Source organism: Natator depressus, chromosome 16 (assembly GCF_965152275.1).
Source record: "Natator depressus isolate rNatDep1 chromosome 16, rNatDep2.hap1, whole genome shotgun sequence".
NCBI lineage: Eukaryota > Metazoa > Chordata > Testudines > Cheloniidae > Natator > Natator depressus.
The window spans coordinates 13,874,972-13,890,825 of record NC_134249.1 but is presented as its reverse complement, the minus strand read 5'-3'; the positions used below and the strand labels follow the sequence as shown (position 1 = coordinate 13,890,825).

Below are 15,854 nucleotides of genomic sequence, written 5' to 3'. Positions count from 1 at the left end.
AAAAAAAAAGGCAGCAAAGTACCTGTAGTTCTAGACACTGGTCCAGCATCATTCTACGTTGGACCCAGGCTTTCTCCAAGTCCGCCCGTTCTTGATCTAGAATATCCAGTTTCTCCTTGATCTCTGGGCTGGCATAGTGTCCACGAGCTAAGAGTTGTTGCCCAAACTGCTCAAATGCCTGGAAAGTGCCAGCCCTGGCATCTATTTCAGTGCGATGTTCCTGTAAGGGGGAGGGGCGGGGGGGAGGGAGAAGGGGAGAAAAGAGGTTTAATAACTAGAAACAGAATGCTAAACTGCGAGGAAATGATTTTATCAGTCTCATCTTGGAAATAGACATGAGGAGTCTCAAAAAACCACTGTTGAACTGGTTTACTAACAGAGTACATAAAACTGATTTTAATAGCAAATGTTCACACTTACAGAAAAATGCTGAGGGCTCTTGCACATACCTGGTGTCTCTCCAATAAAGCCTCAGCTCCAGTCACATCCTTTGCCAGTTCATCTGAGGATACCAGCCCCCGGATTCCATTGATCCAAGACATGAGGTCCCTGTAATCATAAAAGCAACCAAAAAATGGGTTTTTTTTTTTTTTTCTTGCAGCAAGTCTGATTAGGGAAATGAGTTATCTTTCACCACTCCAACAAATATTCAGTCCAAGCCATATACTATATGTATTTAAATTGATAACTAAACTAACAGTGGGGACCAGGGATTTGATCAGTTTAGTTTTTACCTGAAGTCACTGAGGAAACGTTGCAGGTCATGAGAATCCCCAAGCTTCTCTTTACGCTGGTCAGCACGTTTCCCCAGGCTATTCCAGGCCTGGTTCAGTTCAGTACATTTTTCTTGAAGGTCTTCAGCAGACTCTGGGTGTGACTGAATCAGGCGTTCAGCAGTCTCACCTAAAGAGTTTACCTAGCAATAAAGAAGGAGGAGTAAGAAGAAAGGCAGGAACCTCTTTTGCAGCACCATTATTACGGCTACAGAAAGCAAGTAACCCATGTGTTCTGGTCTCTTGGTCTGACCTTGTCTCCAAGAGCTGCCAAATCTCTCTCAAAGCCTTCATGCTTGCGCTGCAGGGCCTGCACACTGGCCAGATCATGCCCGTAGTTGTCTGTATTTAATGCCTGATTCTTTTCTTCAATCCATTCCTTTGTTTCATCAGCATCTCTGGTTGGGGAAAAAGGAAAAACACTGAAATGAACAACATGCTAGAGTCTCATCAAACTCCAGGTAGCCTGTTTCCATAAGGTCTTAAGTATCTAATACTTCAAATTTTTTTTAATTGTCTGTTTTAAAGTGGAAGTTAAACTCTCAGAGGTAAGAAAGAATATTTGTGTCATTTAAAAATCAGAATTTTTAGTGCCCTTCAATAATAAGCTTTCCTCTGAGAATCTCAACACTTAATAAATCAAGCTTCAGATTACACCTGTGAGGTAGTGTGAATTCTCAAGATCACAAAGGCAATCTCTGGCAGAGCCACGAAACTAATCTAGACCTCCTAATTCTCACACTCCTGTGCTGTAACCATTAGAGAAATTCTCCTCTCTCTAGTGAATGCAGACACGGAATACATAGAGTTCTTGTTGGACCTGGATTAAGATATTCTTTCCTTTTCAGGAATGAATGTAGCAGGAGAAATTAATGAGAGATGTGGAGGAGGTTGGGGCAAAACGTTGGCATCTGTTGGGCTGACAGCGTCTTAGCCACAGAAGTAAGAATGGTGCTGGTGGCAGTAAGTTCAGACAAAGCAGAAGCCGTGAGATACAGATGTGGTGGGCAGTGAAATTAAAATGTTTAGAAGTCTGCTATCAGCTGTGCCAAATAACTGAAGGGAGAAGCTGCACCTGTGTGTGGTAGCCAGCTGGCAAAGGGATGGAGAAGAGAGAAGAGAAAGCTCATGATAGCAGTTCCAGAGAAAGAAAGGGCACAGCATGGTTGGAGCATTGCAACCCCTTTAAAGAATATCACTGATCTGAAGATAAAGGTTTAAGGCAGAATCCTACGCTGGGCTTCCATACGGATAGTGACACGCTGGTACCACAAGATGCCTCTGTCAGCAATAAAACTAAGGTGGCCAATTTTTTAATTAAAATTTTACTGCAAGCCACAGATTAGAGAACTGCTCCTTACCATGGACTTGGTCCAACTTCCACTGAAGCAGATGGAAAGCATCAATGGGTATTTGACAAGGCCCTATATGAGCTGGTGTTTGTTCTCTTAAAATTAAATGTTTTCACTAAACTGAGAACAAAAATTGCATGTAAAAACTACCACTAAAACATTATGTGTGCTCCTTACCTGTGAAATCTCTGGACTTCATGGGCACTGCCCAGCAGCTGGCTTCGCTCCTCTGCCATCTGTTGCAGAGATCTCCAGCGCTCATTTAGTTCCTGAAAGGGAAAAATGGAAATGAAGCCTCATCACCGCACTTACTGATGACAGGTTAAAACAATGTTATGTATTTATTTCTTGTTTAAAAGAGAAAAGCTTTGTTACTCCAGGTCATACTAAAATGACAAAAAAGACCGTTACCTTTTCCGTAACTGGTGTTCTTTGAGACGTGTTGCTCATCTCCATTCCATATTAGGTGTGCATGCTCGCCACATGCACTGGTGCTAGAAGTTTTTCCCTCAGCAGTATCCATAGGGGACCGGCTCTGGTGCCCCCTGGAGTGGCGCCCGCATGGCACGGTATAAGGGGCACTGCAAGCTCCCCCCACCCTCAGTTCCTTCTTGCTGGAAACTCCGACAGCGGGGAAGGAGGGCAGGTCATGGAATGGACATGAGCAATACATCTCGAAGAACCCCAGTCATGGAAAAGGTAACTGTCTTTTCTTCTTTGAGTGCTTGCTCATGTCCATTCCATATTAGGTGACTCCAAAGCAGTACCCCTGGAGGTGGGTAGGAGTTCACGGATGTGTAGATTGCAACACAGCTCTGCCAAACCCAGCGTTGTCCCTAACCTGCCGAGTGATGGCATAATGAGTGGTAAACATGTGGACAGAGGACCATGTTGCGGCTCTACAGATGTCCTGGATTGGGATGCGCGCCAGGAAGGCTGACCAAGACACCTGAGCTCTCATCGAGTGGGCTTTGACAACGGACGTCAGTGGAACCCCCGCCAGGTCGTAACAGGTCCTTATGCACGAGGTGATCCAACTGGAAATCTTCTGTGAGGACACCAGATGACCCTTCATCCTATCAGCTGTAACAATGAAGAGTTGAGTCGATTTACGGAAAGGCTTGGTACGTTCTAAGTAAAAACCCAAGGCCCTCCGGACGTCCAGGGAGTGGCTGCTGACAGGCTCATGAGTGTGCCAAACCAATGCTGGCAAGGCCACGCTGCGGCGATCATGATAACCTGCGCCTGGTCTCTCTTGATCTTTGCCAGGGCCCTGCTGATGAGTGGAATCGGAGGGAACGCGTACATCAGGCTCCCTGACCACGACAGGAGGAAGGCATTGGAGAGGGAGTCCTTGCTCAGACCCTGTTGAGAACAAAACCAGTGGCATTTCCTGTTCTGTTTGGTAGTGAACAGGTCCACTTGGGGAGTTCCCAGCTTTGGAAGATCATACAGGCTACCTCTGGATGGAGTGACCACTCGTGGTGAGAGGAGAAGTCCCTGCTGAGCTCATCTGCCAGCATATTCCTGATGCCAGGAAGGTGACAAGCTTTCAGGTGGATTTCGTGGCTGATGCAGAAGTCCCACAGATGGAGCACCTCCTTCCTGACAGAGAGCCAACAAGCACGCTCCCCCTTGCCTGTTGATGTAGAACATGGAGGCGGTGTTGTCTGTCAGGACGTGTACCACATTGCCTGACAGGTGGGGCAAGAAGACTCTGCATGCCAGCCGGACTGCTCAGAACTCTTTGATGTTTATGTGTAACTGTGCATCCCCCGGGGACCACATTCCCTGTGTCTGGAGGTTGTGGAGATGTGCCCTCCAGCCGAGGTCTGAAGTGTCCGACACCAACTCAATGGAGTGAGGAGGGTTGTTGAATGGAACCCCTTCCAGGACTGTCTGGCAGTCAGTCCACCATCTCAGCGAGGTATCGCCTGAGGAATGGTAACTATCTTTTCCAGGGGGTCCCAGGACTGGGAATAGACCGTTCCCAGACATTGTTGTAGGGGCCACATCCGGAGCCTGGCATGGCAGACCATGTAAGTGCATGCTGCCATGTGGTCCAGCAGGTGCAGACAGACCCTAGCTGTAGTCAGAGGGAACTCAGACTTCCGCAATGAGGCTCGCCATCGCGTGGAACCTTTCTAGTGTCAGGAATGCTCTGGAGCAGGCAGAGTCGAGGACCGCTCTGATGAACCCTATCCTCTGCACCAGCACCAACATCGATTTTTTGTCATTCACCAGTAGGCCCAGAGAGTGGCATATGGCTTGAAGCACTGCGACACCTCTTTGGACTTGAGACCTGGAGCCGCCCTTGACGAGCCAGTCGTCGAGGTATGGGTAGATCTGGATACCCTGGCGCCTGAGGTAAGCCGCTACCACTGACACGCACCCTTGGTAAACACCCTTGGTGCTGTCATCAGGCCAAATGGGAGGACCGAAGACTCGTAATGGTGGGATCCCACCGTAAACCAGAAGCGTCTGTGTCCTTGAAAGATCGCTATGTGGAAGTACGAGGATGGCATACCAGTCTCCTGGATACAGGGAGGGGATAATAGAAGCCAAAGAGACCATGCAGAACTTTAGCTTCTGTAGGTACTTGTTGAGGTCTCGCAGGTCCAGGATGGGCCACAGACCACCCTTGGCCTTTGGGATTAAAAAGTACCGGGAATAGAACCCCTTGTTACTGTACTTGAGATTAACTTCTTCCACTGCACCCAGCTGTAGTAACCCTTTACCGCCTGTGAGATGAGACTCTTGTGAGAGGGATCCCTGAAGAGGGATGGGGAAGGTGGGTGGGAAGGGGTTAGAAAGGAACTGGAGAGTATAACCCCGTTCCACTATGTTGAGGACCCAGTGGTCCAAAAAGCTATAGGGGTCCACACTGGGAGGAAAGGCGGTCGGAGAACACTGGGAAAGATGGATCCAGGGATTAGTCTGGTAGGTCGCCCTCGGGCGCACCCTCAAAATGTCCATTTGGCCCCCTGCTTATTACGGGTCAAGCCCGACTAGATAGAGGGTGGAGGTGGGTGGCTCAGGTGGCACTTGTAACCCTTGGCTCATTTATGGGGCTGATCCTGCCAAGGCTGGCTCCCGTGGCCCTGAGACTGCTGTGATTTGAACTGCTTATGTGCCGGGGCTGGGACGTAGAGACCCAGGGTTTTCAGGGTGGTGCGGGAGTCCTTGAGGCCTTACAACTTCTTGTCTGTTTGCTCTGCAAATAGAGCCCTGCCGAAGGGCAGGTCCTGCAATTACCCTGGTGGGCAACCCAGAGAGGAGCAGCCAAGAGACTCGCCGCATGGAGACAGCGGAAGCCATGGTGCAGGGGAGCAGCAGCATCAGACGACGCCTGGAGGGCTGCCCTGGACACGGATGTGCCCTCATTGAGGATCGCTCGGAATTCCTTCTTGGAAGTCTCAAGGAGCGACCCTTAGAACTTGGCCACGGCGTGCCACATATTAAACTCATATTGGCCAAGGAGGGCTTGGTGGTTGGCCATTCTCAGCTGAAGGCTGGAAGATGAATAAACCTTACATCCAAAGAGATCCAGCCTCCTTGAGTCTTTATTTTTGCGGGTGGCCCCAGGCTGTCCTTGCCTCTCCTTGTGATTAACCACCTCAACCACAAGGGAATTAGGGGCTGGGTGGGAGTATAAGTACTCATGCCCTTTGGTTGGCACGAAGTACTTGTGTTCGGCCCTTTTAGAGACAGGAGCCAGGGAAGAGGGGTCTGCCACAGGGCATTAGTGGTTTTGGAAACACCTTCATGAAGGGGTAGAACCACCCTGGCAGGAGCCAAGGAGGTCAAACAGAGACTCCAAGGGCTCTTCCTTTTCCTCTGCCTGAAGCCCCAGGTTAGAAGTGACCCTCTTCAAAAGTTCCTGGTGTGCTTTGGCATCATCCTTAGGAATTAGGTGAGGGGGCCCCATGATTGGCATCATCCTCGTTGTTGCCGGACGAGGCTGTGCCGCAGGAACCTCCACATCCATTGGTGGTCCAGCATCTTGCTCCCCTGGGTCCTCTTGGAAATGTGGTGTCTTATCCTCTGACGCCTCGAGCACTGTAGGGGGATGGGATACCGAGGCCACTGGCTTCTCTGAGGCTCCCGACACCAATTGGGCACCCTGGGAAGGTTAGGTGAACCCCCAAAGGTTCCATGCATACCATGGTGCCGGTCACTGCGCTTGGGGCTATGGGACAGGTTTCGGGGCCGATAATGTAGTCGGCCCCGCCAGTACCTGGGCTTGTCCCGCAGTCAGGGAACCTTGCTCCAAGCCAGAGCTACCAGCAAAGCAGTCAGTACCGGGTGACCAGGTTCTTGTCCAACTGATGCTGATCGATGCGTCCCAAAGCCGACCTGTCCAAGTGAGACTGTCTTGGTCAGGAATTCAAGGACCGACAGCTCTGTGTCGGATACCCAGCGATCCATGCCTCACGCTACTCGACCGGTACCAGGATGTCAAACGGGACTGGGAGCTACTATGGGCCAGTTGCCAGGAGGATCGTCCTGAGTAGGGTGACCTCCTTCTTGGAGACAGGCAATGATGGCCCGGCGATCTCTGGTGTCCGATTGGTCCCGGGCCCATATAGACAGACAGGGCTGGTCCCGGAGTTCTTGCCGGGTGGCACATGCCTCAGGGGGTCTGTGCCAATCTACTGGCGAGATACGCCTCAAGTCCCTTGATAGGTACCCCCAGTGCGGGGACCAAAGAGGGCTCCGCTGAGCCTGCCTCTCCAGTCCTGAGGCATGACGGCTTCGAGCAGGCAAACGCTGGCATGACGTCCCTCTTGATGGGGATCGGTACTGCTGAGGCGGGGACACTTGCATAGGTCCCAACGCGGGTCTTCCCTGAGACCGGGGTACCGTGGGAGCCGATATGGGCGGCACTGGGAGCATCCGGATTTCTTGAGCCGCTCAAAGAGCTTCGGGAGTCGACGGCACCTAAAGCTGGCTAGGGCCTGCACAGCTATCTGGGGTCGCAGGTGAAGCATGGAATGGGCTGCACCGCTCGACTTGACCTGGGGCCTGACTTCCTGAAGGGGGTATTGAGCTGCCCAGGGGGACCGGTGCTGGCTTGTGGATGGTGCCAGCAGAGCACTGCACACGGAGGCTGTGGTGCTCAGTGCAGAGTCAGAATGCTGCTCTGGTGCCGTAGCAAGTGCCGACTCCATTAGGAGCACTTTCAGATGGATATCGTGCTCCTCCTTCATCCTAGGTTTAAAAGACTTGCAGATATAGAACTTGTCATTTATGTGCCCTTAACCTAAGCACCTTAGGCAGCTGGTATGTGGATTGCTGATGGGCATAGGCCATTTGCAGCTATCACAGGTCTTAAAGCCTGGGGACAGGGCATGCCCTGTCCCCTGCCTGAGTTCCGTTTGGGACTAACAAAAAGTTGAGAACTACTACTAAGGGTAACCAAGAAACTACTAACTATATACAACTATATTACAGGTTTTCAAAGTTCACAAGAACAGAAAACGAAACAATGCTAGCCAAAGCAGCAGATGTTCCAGCACCGTCACTGGCGGCAAGAAGGAACTGAGGGTGGGGGGAGCCAGCAGCACCCCTTATACTGCACCATGTGGGCGCCACCCGAAGGGGTGCCAGAGACGGTCCCCTATGGATACTGCTGGGGGAAAAACTTCCGGCACCGGTGCATGTGGAGACCACACACACCTAATATGGAATGGACATGAGCAAGCACTCGAAGAAGATCTTCATGACGTGAAATGTAAATCCAATAAAGATTTATTTTCAAATATTTTGCTCACTGTGCTTGTATAGTTACATTTCTTAAGGTATAAAGGTGCTTCAAATTCTCTTTAAAGTAAAGGAAAGGAAAAAGGGCCTATGAAGATTTATTTTCAGGTGAGGATCACATTTAAAGCATGGTTCCCCAGCTTTTTCGTTCCACAGATTTCTTTATAGAAGCTAAATCCTCTTGTGATTCCCACCACGGCTGCCACTCCATTTTGGCTCCCTAAAGGTTTCATTCTATAGATCTGCTGAAAAGGCCCAGTGGAACACTGGCAGTCCACAGACAATAGTCAGAATACTGCCACTTTAAAAAGATTATCGTAGAAATGGTAGTCTTCCTAAAAATGTTACTCTTCGTGCTTTAAGAGCACATAAGCAAACTACTTAGAGAACAGTGGGTGGTGGGAAATGAACTAGGAGGAAGGCCAAAGTTATCTTTGAGCATAACTGAAGGTTTCTAACTGCAAGTTGTCCACAAACGTCATTGGATTTCTATTTGCTACTTTGATCACAGAAGAATGCACTGGTTCAAGGAACTATACAGCAAGTTATAAGCGTTTCTCCTGCAATGTGAAAGCAGGTAATTTTATGGTATGTATGTGCATAAAGCCCCTGTTGCATTCTGAGAAGCAGATGCTGTAAATTAGCATTTATCTAACATGTTTATTTAAAAGAGTATGAAGGGCAACAGAACATGGAGGCAGAATGGTGAACACAAAAGAAGGTGATGAGAGAAAGCTGTTACTTTTCAGTGAGTAGAAGAACCACAACTGGACTCTTACCTTGATGGAATTAAAGGTGGCCACTGTATGCACCATCATACGTGCAGACTATATGAGGAAAAAGCAGAAATAGCAAAAAAATCAAAATCAAGCAGTTCAATTTCTATCCTAGCAATCAAGAGTCATACCATACTAACAAAAACCTCAGACACCCCAACACAACTTAGTTTTGGCCAAAAACAGGTTTTGTAAGACAGGTTTTACAACATGTAGGATGAATAGAAAAGTTCATGATTTTATACGTTTCAATTACAAATTTTTAGTGTACATTTTCTTCTACAGCATTGTGAACCCATCATTGTCTCAGACAAGAGATTGCTTTTTGTATGTAGTGTTGCAGTAATTGTGTTGATCCCAAGATATTAGAGAGACAAGGTGAGTGAGGCAATATCTTTTATTGAACCAACTTCTTAATTTTTTACATTAGAACCTCAGAGTTATGAACACCCTGGGAATAGAGGTTGTTCGTAACTCTGAAATGTTCATAACTCTGAACAAACCATCATGGTTGTTCTTTCAAAAGTTTACAACTGAACAATGACTTAATACACACACCTTTGAAACTTTACTATGCAGAAGAAAAATGCTGCTTTTCCCCTTTTCAGCAGTTTACATTTAACACAGTACTGGATTGTATTTGAGGTTTTTTTTGGTATGTCTGCTGCTGCCTGACTGTGTACTTCCGGTTCCAAATGAGGTGTGTGGTTGACTTGTCAGTTTGTAACTCTGAGGTTCTACTGTATTAGATTTTGTATTTTTAGATTGCTTTTTGTATTTCAATCAGCATATAAGTAAGTGGTGAAAGACAGATTTTTAAAATTTAATCAGTTGTAACAGCTTAAGGTTTTACAGACCACAGTAATTTAAAAATGTGTATAAATATCATCTTGATAGTGTTCCTTTAAAAAAGAGCCACCGCCTTAATGAGGGTTGAAAAGGCAAACAACCTGAAAAGACAACTCTTGCAAATGGAAACTTTTTAAAAATAAAATATGCACTGAGAATGACAAGTGTTAAACAGATTTAAGTTTAACTGAATTTTTGACAAAAATCATCCCAGCAAGTAATTAAAATATTCCTGAAAGGCTAAGAAAATATTTGAGGCTAGTGGAAACAAACTGGAAAAATAATTGACTGAATCCTCTCCTCTCCTTCAGAATGTAAAAATCTCCTTTCTTCTACCATTGATGGATTGCTCATAGAATTCATTCTTTCGTGCACACTGTACAGCGGAAGGGGAGCTTAAATCATAGATTCATAGATATTTAGGTCAGAAGGGACCATTATGATCATCTAGTCTGACCTCCTGCACAACGCAGGCCACAGAATTTCACCCACCACTCCTACAAAAAAAACCTCACACCTATATCTGTGCTATTGAAGTCCTCAAATCGTAGTTTAAAGACTTCAAGGAGCAGAGAATCCTCCAGCAAGTGACTCGTGCCCCATGCTACAGAGGAAGGCGAAAAACCTCCAGGGCCTCTTCCAATCTGCCCTGGAGGAAAATTCCTTCCTGACCCCAAATATGGTGATCAGCTAAACCCTGAGCATATGGGCAAAATTCATCAAATCATTCACAGTGAGACTGTCATCTTCCCACCAAGAGCCATATTGTCAGTTAAAAGATCTGAACTGCAAATCATCTTTGTACAGAAGTGGAAATCAGTCCTCTATTAAAGACTGTCAAATGGAAAATGTCATTTTGCTATACAGAAAAGAAACTGATTACTTTGGTTTTATATATAAAGTGCAGTTTGAGATTTCTACAGTGAGTGTTATCTTGCTGAGGACATGCTACCTTGTTCATCGTTGTGTGCATACTTGTAATGAAGATTAGACGTGAGGAAATTTGAGGGTTGTTTTTTTTTTGTTAATATTACCTCTGAGACAGCAGCATCTGTATAGTAGCTTTATATTTTAACACAGTGTGCGGGATAATTACATCAGTTAATTTCGACTGATTATTCCACAGATTTTTCATAATGTGCATTTTAAAAATCTATCCACTGTGAAATGACATGATTATTGGAAAAAGGGACCAGGACAGCACTCTACTACTACTCGTAAGGAAAGGAATGTGTGTGTTAGTAGGATGCAAGGCCCTAAGAGATGATGCAATTTGCAAGAATGTTATTACTTTTCCTATCTGTTAGATGTGCCACCCAATAGTCAGACCTACCTTCCAAGGAGACGCGGTCTTGGAATCAGTTTCATCCTGTTTAAAGAATTAAGGGAAAACTTTAGACACATCAAGAAAACACAGAAAATGGAAGTTAACCAACACCATGTTAAATTTTCAAGGATCAAGACACCCGATTAAATCTCTAAGATATTTATGTGCACACAATCCTTTCAGAATTAATTATTTTAAAAATTTTAAAAATGCATGGTGGTAAATATATGCCAGGGCCACATGAGCTACCCTGCATTGAGCTGGCTACTGGCTTGAGATGTATCAGAGGATGAATGCATCAAAAAGATAATTTGGCTGAAGAAGGTAAGAGAATTTTTGCATTTCCCTTCAAAGCCATTATCAAGAAAGAGGGTTCTGAGACAGAGATGAATTATGACCCAAAAGGGATCTCAGTCACAAAATCTTCTCTTCTGTATGTCCAAATCCTCCTTCTGTTAAAGCTTCTGCAAGACAGCATGCAAATATCATAACAATGCTCACCCTGGGCATGCCATAGACTTCCTGTAAGGGAAAAGGAAATAGATATGATATTTTGTAAAAGGAAATCTAGAAAGATTTGATTCTTTTTGAGGAAAGGGACGGAAATGGGATGAACAATGTAATCTACAAAGAGGAAGCAAAAGTATTCTGCTACGTCGACCCTCTGTGTACTACCAAGCTGAAGAACATGCTCAAATCAAAAAATACCTGCAGCACAAGTGGCAGAGTTTTGATACTCACAGTGAGTTATGGGATAGCATACACATTATCTCAGGATTTATAAAGGAACAAGTGTTTTCGGTGTTCTTGCTATAATTGTCGATATTGTGTAGAATTATTTACACAAGCAAAAGCTAATTATACTTGGGCATTTTATATTACATTTTAAATTTTCAAAGAACTGCATGAACAGTGGAGTGAATTTATCCCATTAACCAACTAATCCTCACCTCTGTAAGGTCTAACAGTATTATCAAAAATGTAGAAACAAGGGCAGAGAGATTAAATGACTTACCCAAAGCATCACTACTAAGTCATGGAAAATCCACATACTATTAATTTAGAACTTCCAAGTATTAAAAAAATTAAATATTATCTAGATGTACGTTATAGCACTATTTACAACGAAATGACCTAAAGGCTACCCTGCTGACCAAAGCCACTTTAGGATGCCACTTTTAGACAACCAGCAATCTAGAAAAAAGAATAAGTAGCGAAATAGAAGCAATAAAAATCTTCAGCTGCAAAAGTGGAGGACAGATGGAAAAACAGGAGAAGAAAGGGAAATAAGAGATAATTCCTTCTGTCTCTTATTATAAAATGGCAGCGGACCAAGCCACAAACACACACAGACCTGTTGCTGTACTGCCTGTACTTCCTCTGCCATCAGCCCTTCCGATTCCAGGTCATTCGCAACCTTGTTTATGTCCTTCAGACGAGATTCATTGGCTTTCAAATCCTACACAGAACAGTAAATATCACAGCATGAACATTTATATAAGCAAAACACAAAGCGATAAGGTTGTCAATCAGAGGCATCAAAAGGTATCCAATTTATGAACAGCAGGGATTTAGCCCTTTTGACCTTTCCAGTCATCAGTGGATCTACAATGCATAGAGTCTTATGCCAAGAAATCCCAACTGCCAGTGTCAATGGATTAAAGAACTGGACTACTGGAGTTTTCCCACACTAAAATAAAGTTAATTTCTAGACAGCAATGATATATCCTTTAAAACCATTAACTAAAACGTTAATGTAAACTGCATTACTGAGAAGATTAAAAAATTATCAGCTATTGTGCCGAATAAATACACTAGAAGAGATGACTCAAGATGTGATTTTATGATACAGGCCACTATTTCAGGCCCCATAACAACTCATTAAATAGATTACTAAAAGTAGAAAAGGGGAAGTTATATATTTCAGAATAAATCTACTTCCTTATACTAGAGAGCTGGCACTGAAGTCTTGAAGGGGATATATTTTAAGTTCAGTCAGTTAGTTTATTACAGAGACATCAAGGTGTTTGGCACCCATCTCTCACCTGTAAAGTTAGGCCAGCTCAGACTGCTTGTTACTTAACATTCAAGCTGTAAATGCAATACAGCCCATATTGAATCACCGGTTATTCCAAATCATTAGTCCAGAGCCCCTAGCACTTCTATGCACAATGTCTCACAGAACAAGAGGGAAAACATTTTAAAGCTCTTTTACATCTCATGCAAGGCAAAATTCAGCCAATGTCATACACTCACCAACGGTGGGTGGAGAAAAAAAAATAAAATAAAACCAATCACCTCCTCTTCAAAGCAGAGGCCATTATTATTTCATGTCTTGTAGAAAGAATACTGTGCAGTTCAGAGTGCCTGATCACTCTGCCTTTAAACAAAGGGAGGGGGAAGCTTCCTCATCTGGATGGCATACTCAGCATAGAGGAAGTCGTAAAAGTGGCACCTACAGTCAGTGCAGGAGGTTCCATGTTCAGAAATGCTAAATAAAAAGAGGGTTTCCTCTGGTGCTACATAGGTGGAGATAACATGTAGCAGAATACCAGCTTGGGCTGTGTGGATATGGGGTCTCCAGCAGCAGATCCAGCAGAAATAAACTGAATGCTTTGCTTGCTTCACAGAGTTGTGTCTTAGCAGAACTATACCAAACTATGAAGGGATTGTCGTGGAAACCTCATCAGGAATCTGAGCTGAAGGATGACAAGAAGATGTAGAATTATTGTGCTACATAAAAGGTTACATAATAACCTACCTTCTGAAAGTCATCAAATTTCTTCTGCAGTACCTCAACCTGCTCCAAATCAGCCCCCACCTCTTCATTGGTGAGTGCGGACTCTTTCTCATTGATCCACTGCTGCAGCTCATTAGCCTCACGGAAAAGCATGAACTTTTTGCAACTTTTTTCCAGCATATCCTTGCGCTTCTCCCCCAGCTCAAGAAGAGAGTGATATCTGGAACATACAAAGAGGGAGGGTGGGAGACCATCAGATCTCACCTGAACAGAGTTATAGTACATGAAGGTGATAAAAATGGACTAGTAGCACCAGCGATGAAGGAAATCCCTACAAGGAGCTGCCAAATAAATCATTCTGCACAACAACAGACAATGATCATGTAGCTGTAAACCCTGTACGTTTCTATACTACACAGATCACGACACTGAACCATGACCTCCCACATACAAGGCTTTTTTGATGGGAGAAGCAAAGCAAAATTGCAGCTTAGGATAAGGAATGCAGGTCAGCAACGCAGGGGTAGCTGCATACAACATAAGCTCTTTTACTTATTTATCCTACCTTATATTTTGTTCATGCAACTATATCAAACATATGCATGAAATATGCTAAACACCACATTAAAGGGTTTTCTTCTAGTATATCAATTTCCCACAGCTTGTTTGGCTCACAGCTGTCTGACACAAGATTCTTGCCTGCCTGTTATTCAGTGCAAAATGTGATGAATACCTGGTGATCTTGTCTTTTTTTCCCCCTCCTTTCGCAATGCAAAGATTTTCAACTGTGGAACAGAAATGTGCCCAATTCTGATTTCACTTACACCATTTTTACATCTGTGCGATTCCTACTGACTACAGTGGAATTACTCCTGATTTACATTAGGATAAATGTAACAAGAATTAGGTCCTAAAGACATACCAACAGCTTAAAAAAAGGTACATAGTTTTCCTACGCCTTAAAAGACCAAAGCAAATTAATATTTTTGCCTAAGGGGTTAGGATCTCTCAGAACAAGTATTATATACAGAAATATTGTGCAATTATTTGAAAAGCACAGGTAGGTGGGTGGGTAAATGTCTTCTACTTATTTCTCGCAATCAAGTCTAAATATTTCCAACATACAACAAAGAGGAAGCAATGGATACAGATGGTCTTTGGAGCCCTTTTACAAGCTATGGCTGGTGACAGACAACAGAGAAATCTTGGGGGACTGTGAATGCTTCTTTTTGGGAGGGCAAACTTGATGACCATTTTAAGGAATCTGTGGTTAGATCCTTACTGGAAAAACCACGTCTAAAAGTTTCTCTAATTGCCATCCTGTTTCAAATCTTCTGGTGATGGGGCAGCTCCAGCAGCCTCTGGATTCCTCAGATTTCTTCAATCAGATTTCAAGCTTGAGTATAGTAGAGAGACTATTAATATCCATGACTGATTTTGATCTTCAAGCCACGGGTAGAAGGAAAGTGTCCATTCTGATTTGATTAAATTAGCAGCCTTTAATACTATGAGATATCATTGGGTCACCTGCAGCACCAAACAAAGGTGAACAGGACACCCTTGCAATGGTTTCATTCCTAAGACCAAAAGCACACTGGGCGAATAATGAGTAATTACTTCCCAATAGGATGGATTACACAGGGTATCACTCTGTCACTTCTCCTATTCAATGTCTATGTAAGGCTGTTGGAGAAAAGCTAGACACTTTGGGCTCCAGTGTCAATACACAATGTCCATACTTACATGTGTCCTTTTCATGAAACCTAAATTCAATGAGACCATTGTCATCTTGGTATCGGATTAAGACTGGAAGTCAGAAGGAAGTGAACTGGCTGAGACTCATGCAGAATGCTGCTGCTCATCTTCTGAATGGGATAGGCTGCCATGAAGCACATAGCACTTGACTGTCATATCCTGCACTGACCATAAAAGTTTGCTTCAGGGTGCAATTTCAGGAACTAGGAAGCATAATTATATAGCCCATAAATGACCTGGGATCTAATTCCCTTAGAATCTGATTTTCCTTCAACTACTTTGTGACAATTAAGAGTGATTAGGAGGTTTCTGTTGTGGGTGCCTGAGACAACCTCTGTAGGAAAGGTGGCAGAGCATTCTCAAGCGAGAGCAGTCACCTGTGGAACTTGCTTCCTCTGGCGGTTTGTCAGAGCTCAAGGCAAAGTACATTTGTTCCAGCAGGTTTTAATAGAATATTTTAACTTAGTCTTATGACAGTGAGGAACCTTCCTGTATGCCTGTAACGTAACTTTTATGGAG

The 15,854-nt window shown here is 44.5% G+C and overlaps 1 protein-coding gene across 8 annotated transcripts in view; it reads right to left on the bottom strand.

Annotated features, from left to right (window-relative positions):
* Window positions 1–15,854, bottom strand: part of SPTAN1 (spectrin alpha, non-erythrocytic 1) — a 72,585-nt gene that overhangs the window by 21,486 nt on the left and 35,245 nt on the right. For all 8 annotated transcript variants that reach the window (XM_074973924.1, XM_074973927.1, XM_074973925.1 and 5 more), the window contains 10 exons: window positions 13,602–13,800; window positions 12,195–12,299; window positions 11,342–11,362; window positions 10,847–10,882; window positions 8,668–8,715; window positions 2,303–2,394; window positions 1,027–1,171; window positions 735–916; window positions 450–549; window positions 23–220 (listed from right to left, as the gene is read on the bottom strand). In XM_074973924.1, coding sequence (XP_074830025.1) covers window positions 23–220; window positions 450–549; window positions 735–916; window positions 1,027–1,171; window positions 2,303–2,394; window positions 8,668–8,715; window positions 10,847–10,882; window positions 11,342–11,362; window positions 12,195–12,299; window positions 13,602–13,800 — 1,126 coding nt within the window. The remainder of the gene's footprint in view (window positions 1–22; window positions 221–449; window positions 550–734; window positions 917–1,026; window positions 1,172–2,302; window positions 2,395–8,667; window positions 8,716–10,846; window positions 10,883–11,341; window positions 11,363–12,194; window positions 12,300–13,601; window positions 13,801–15,854) is intronic.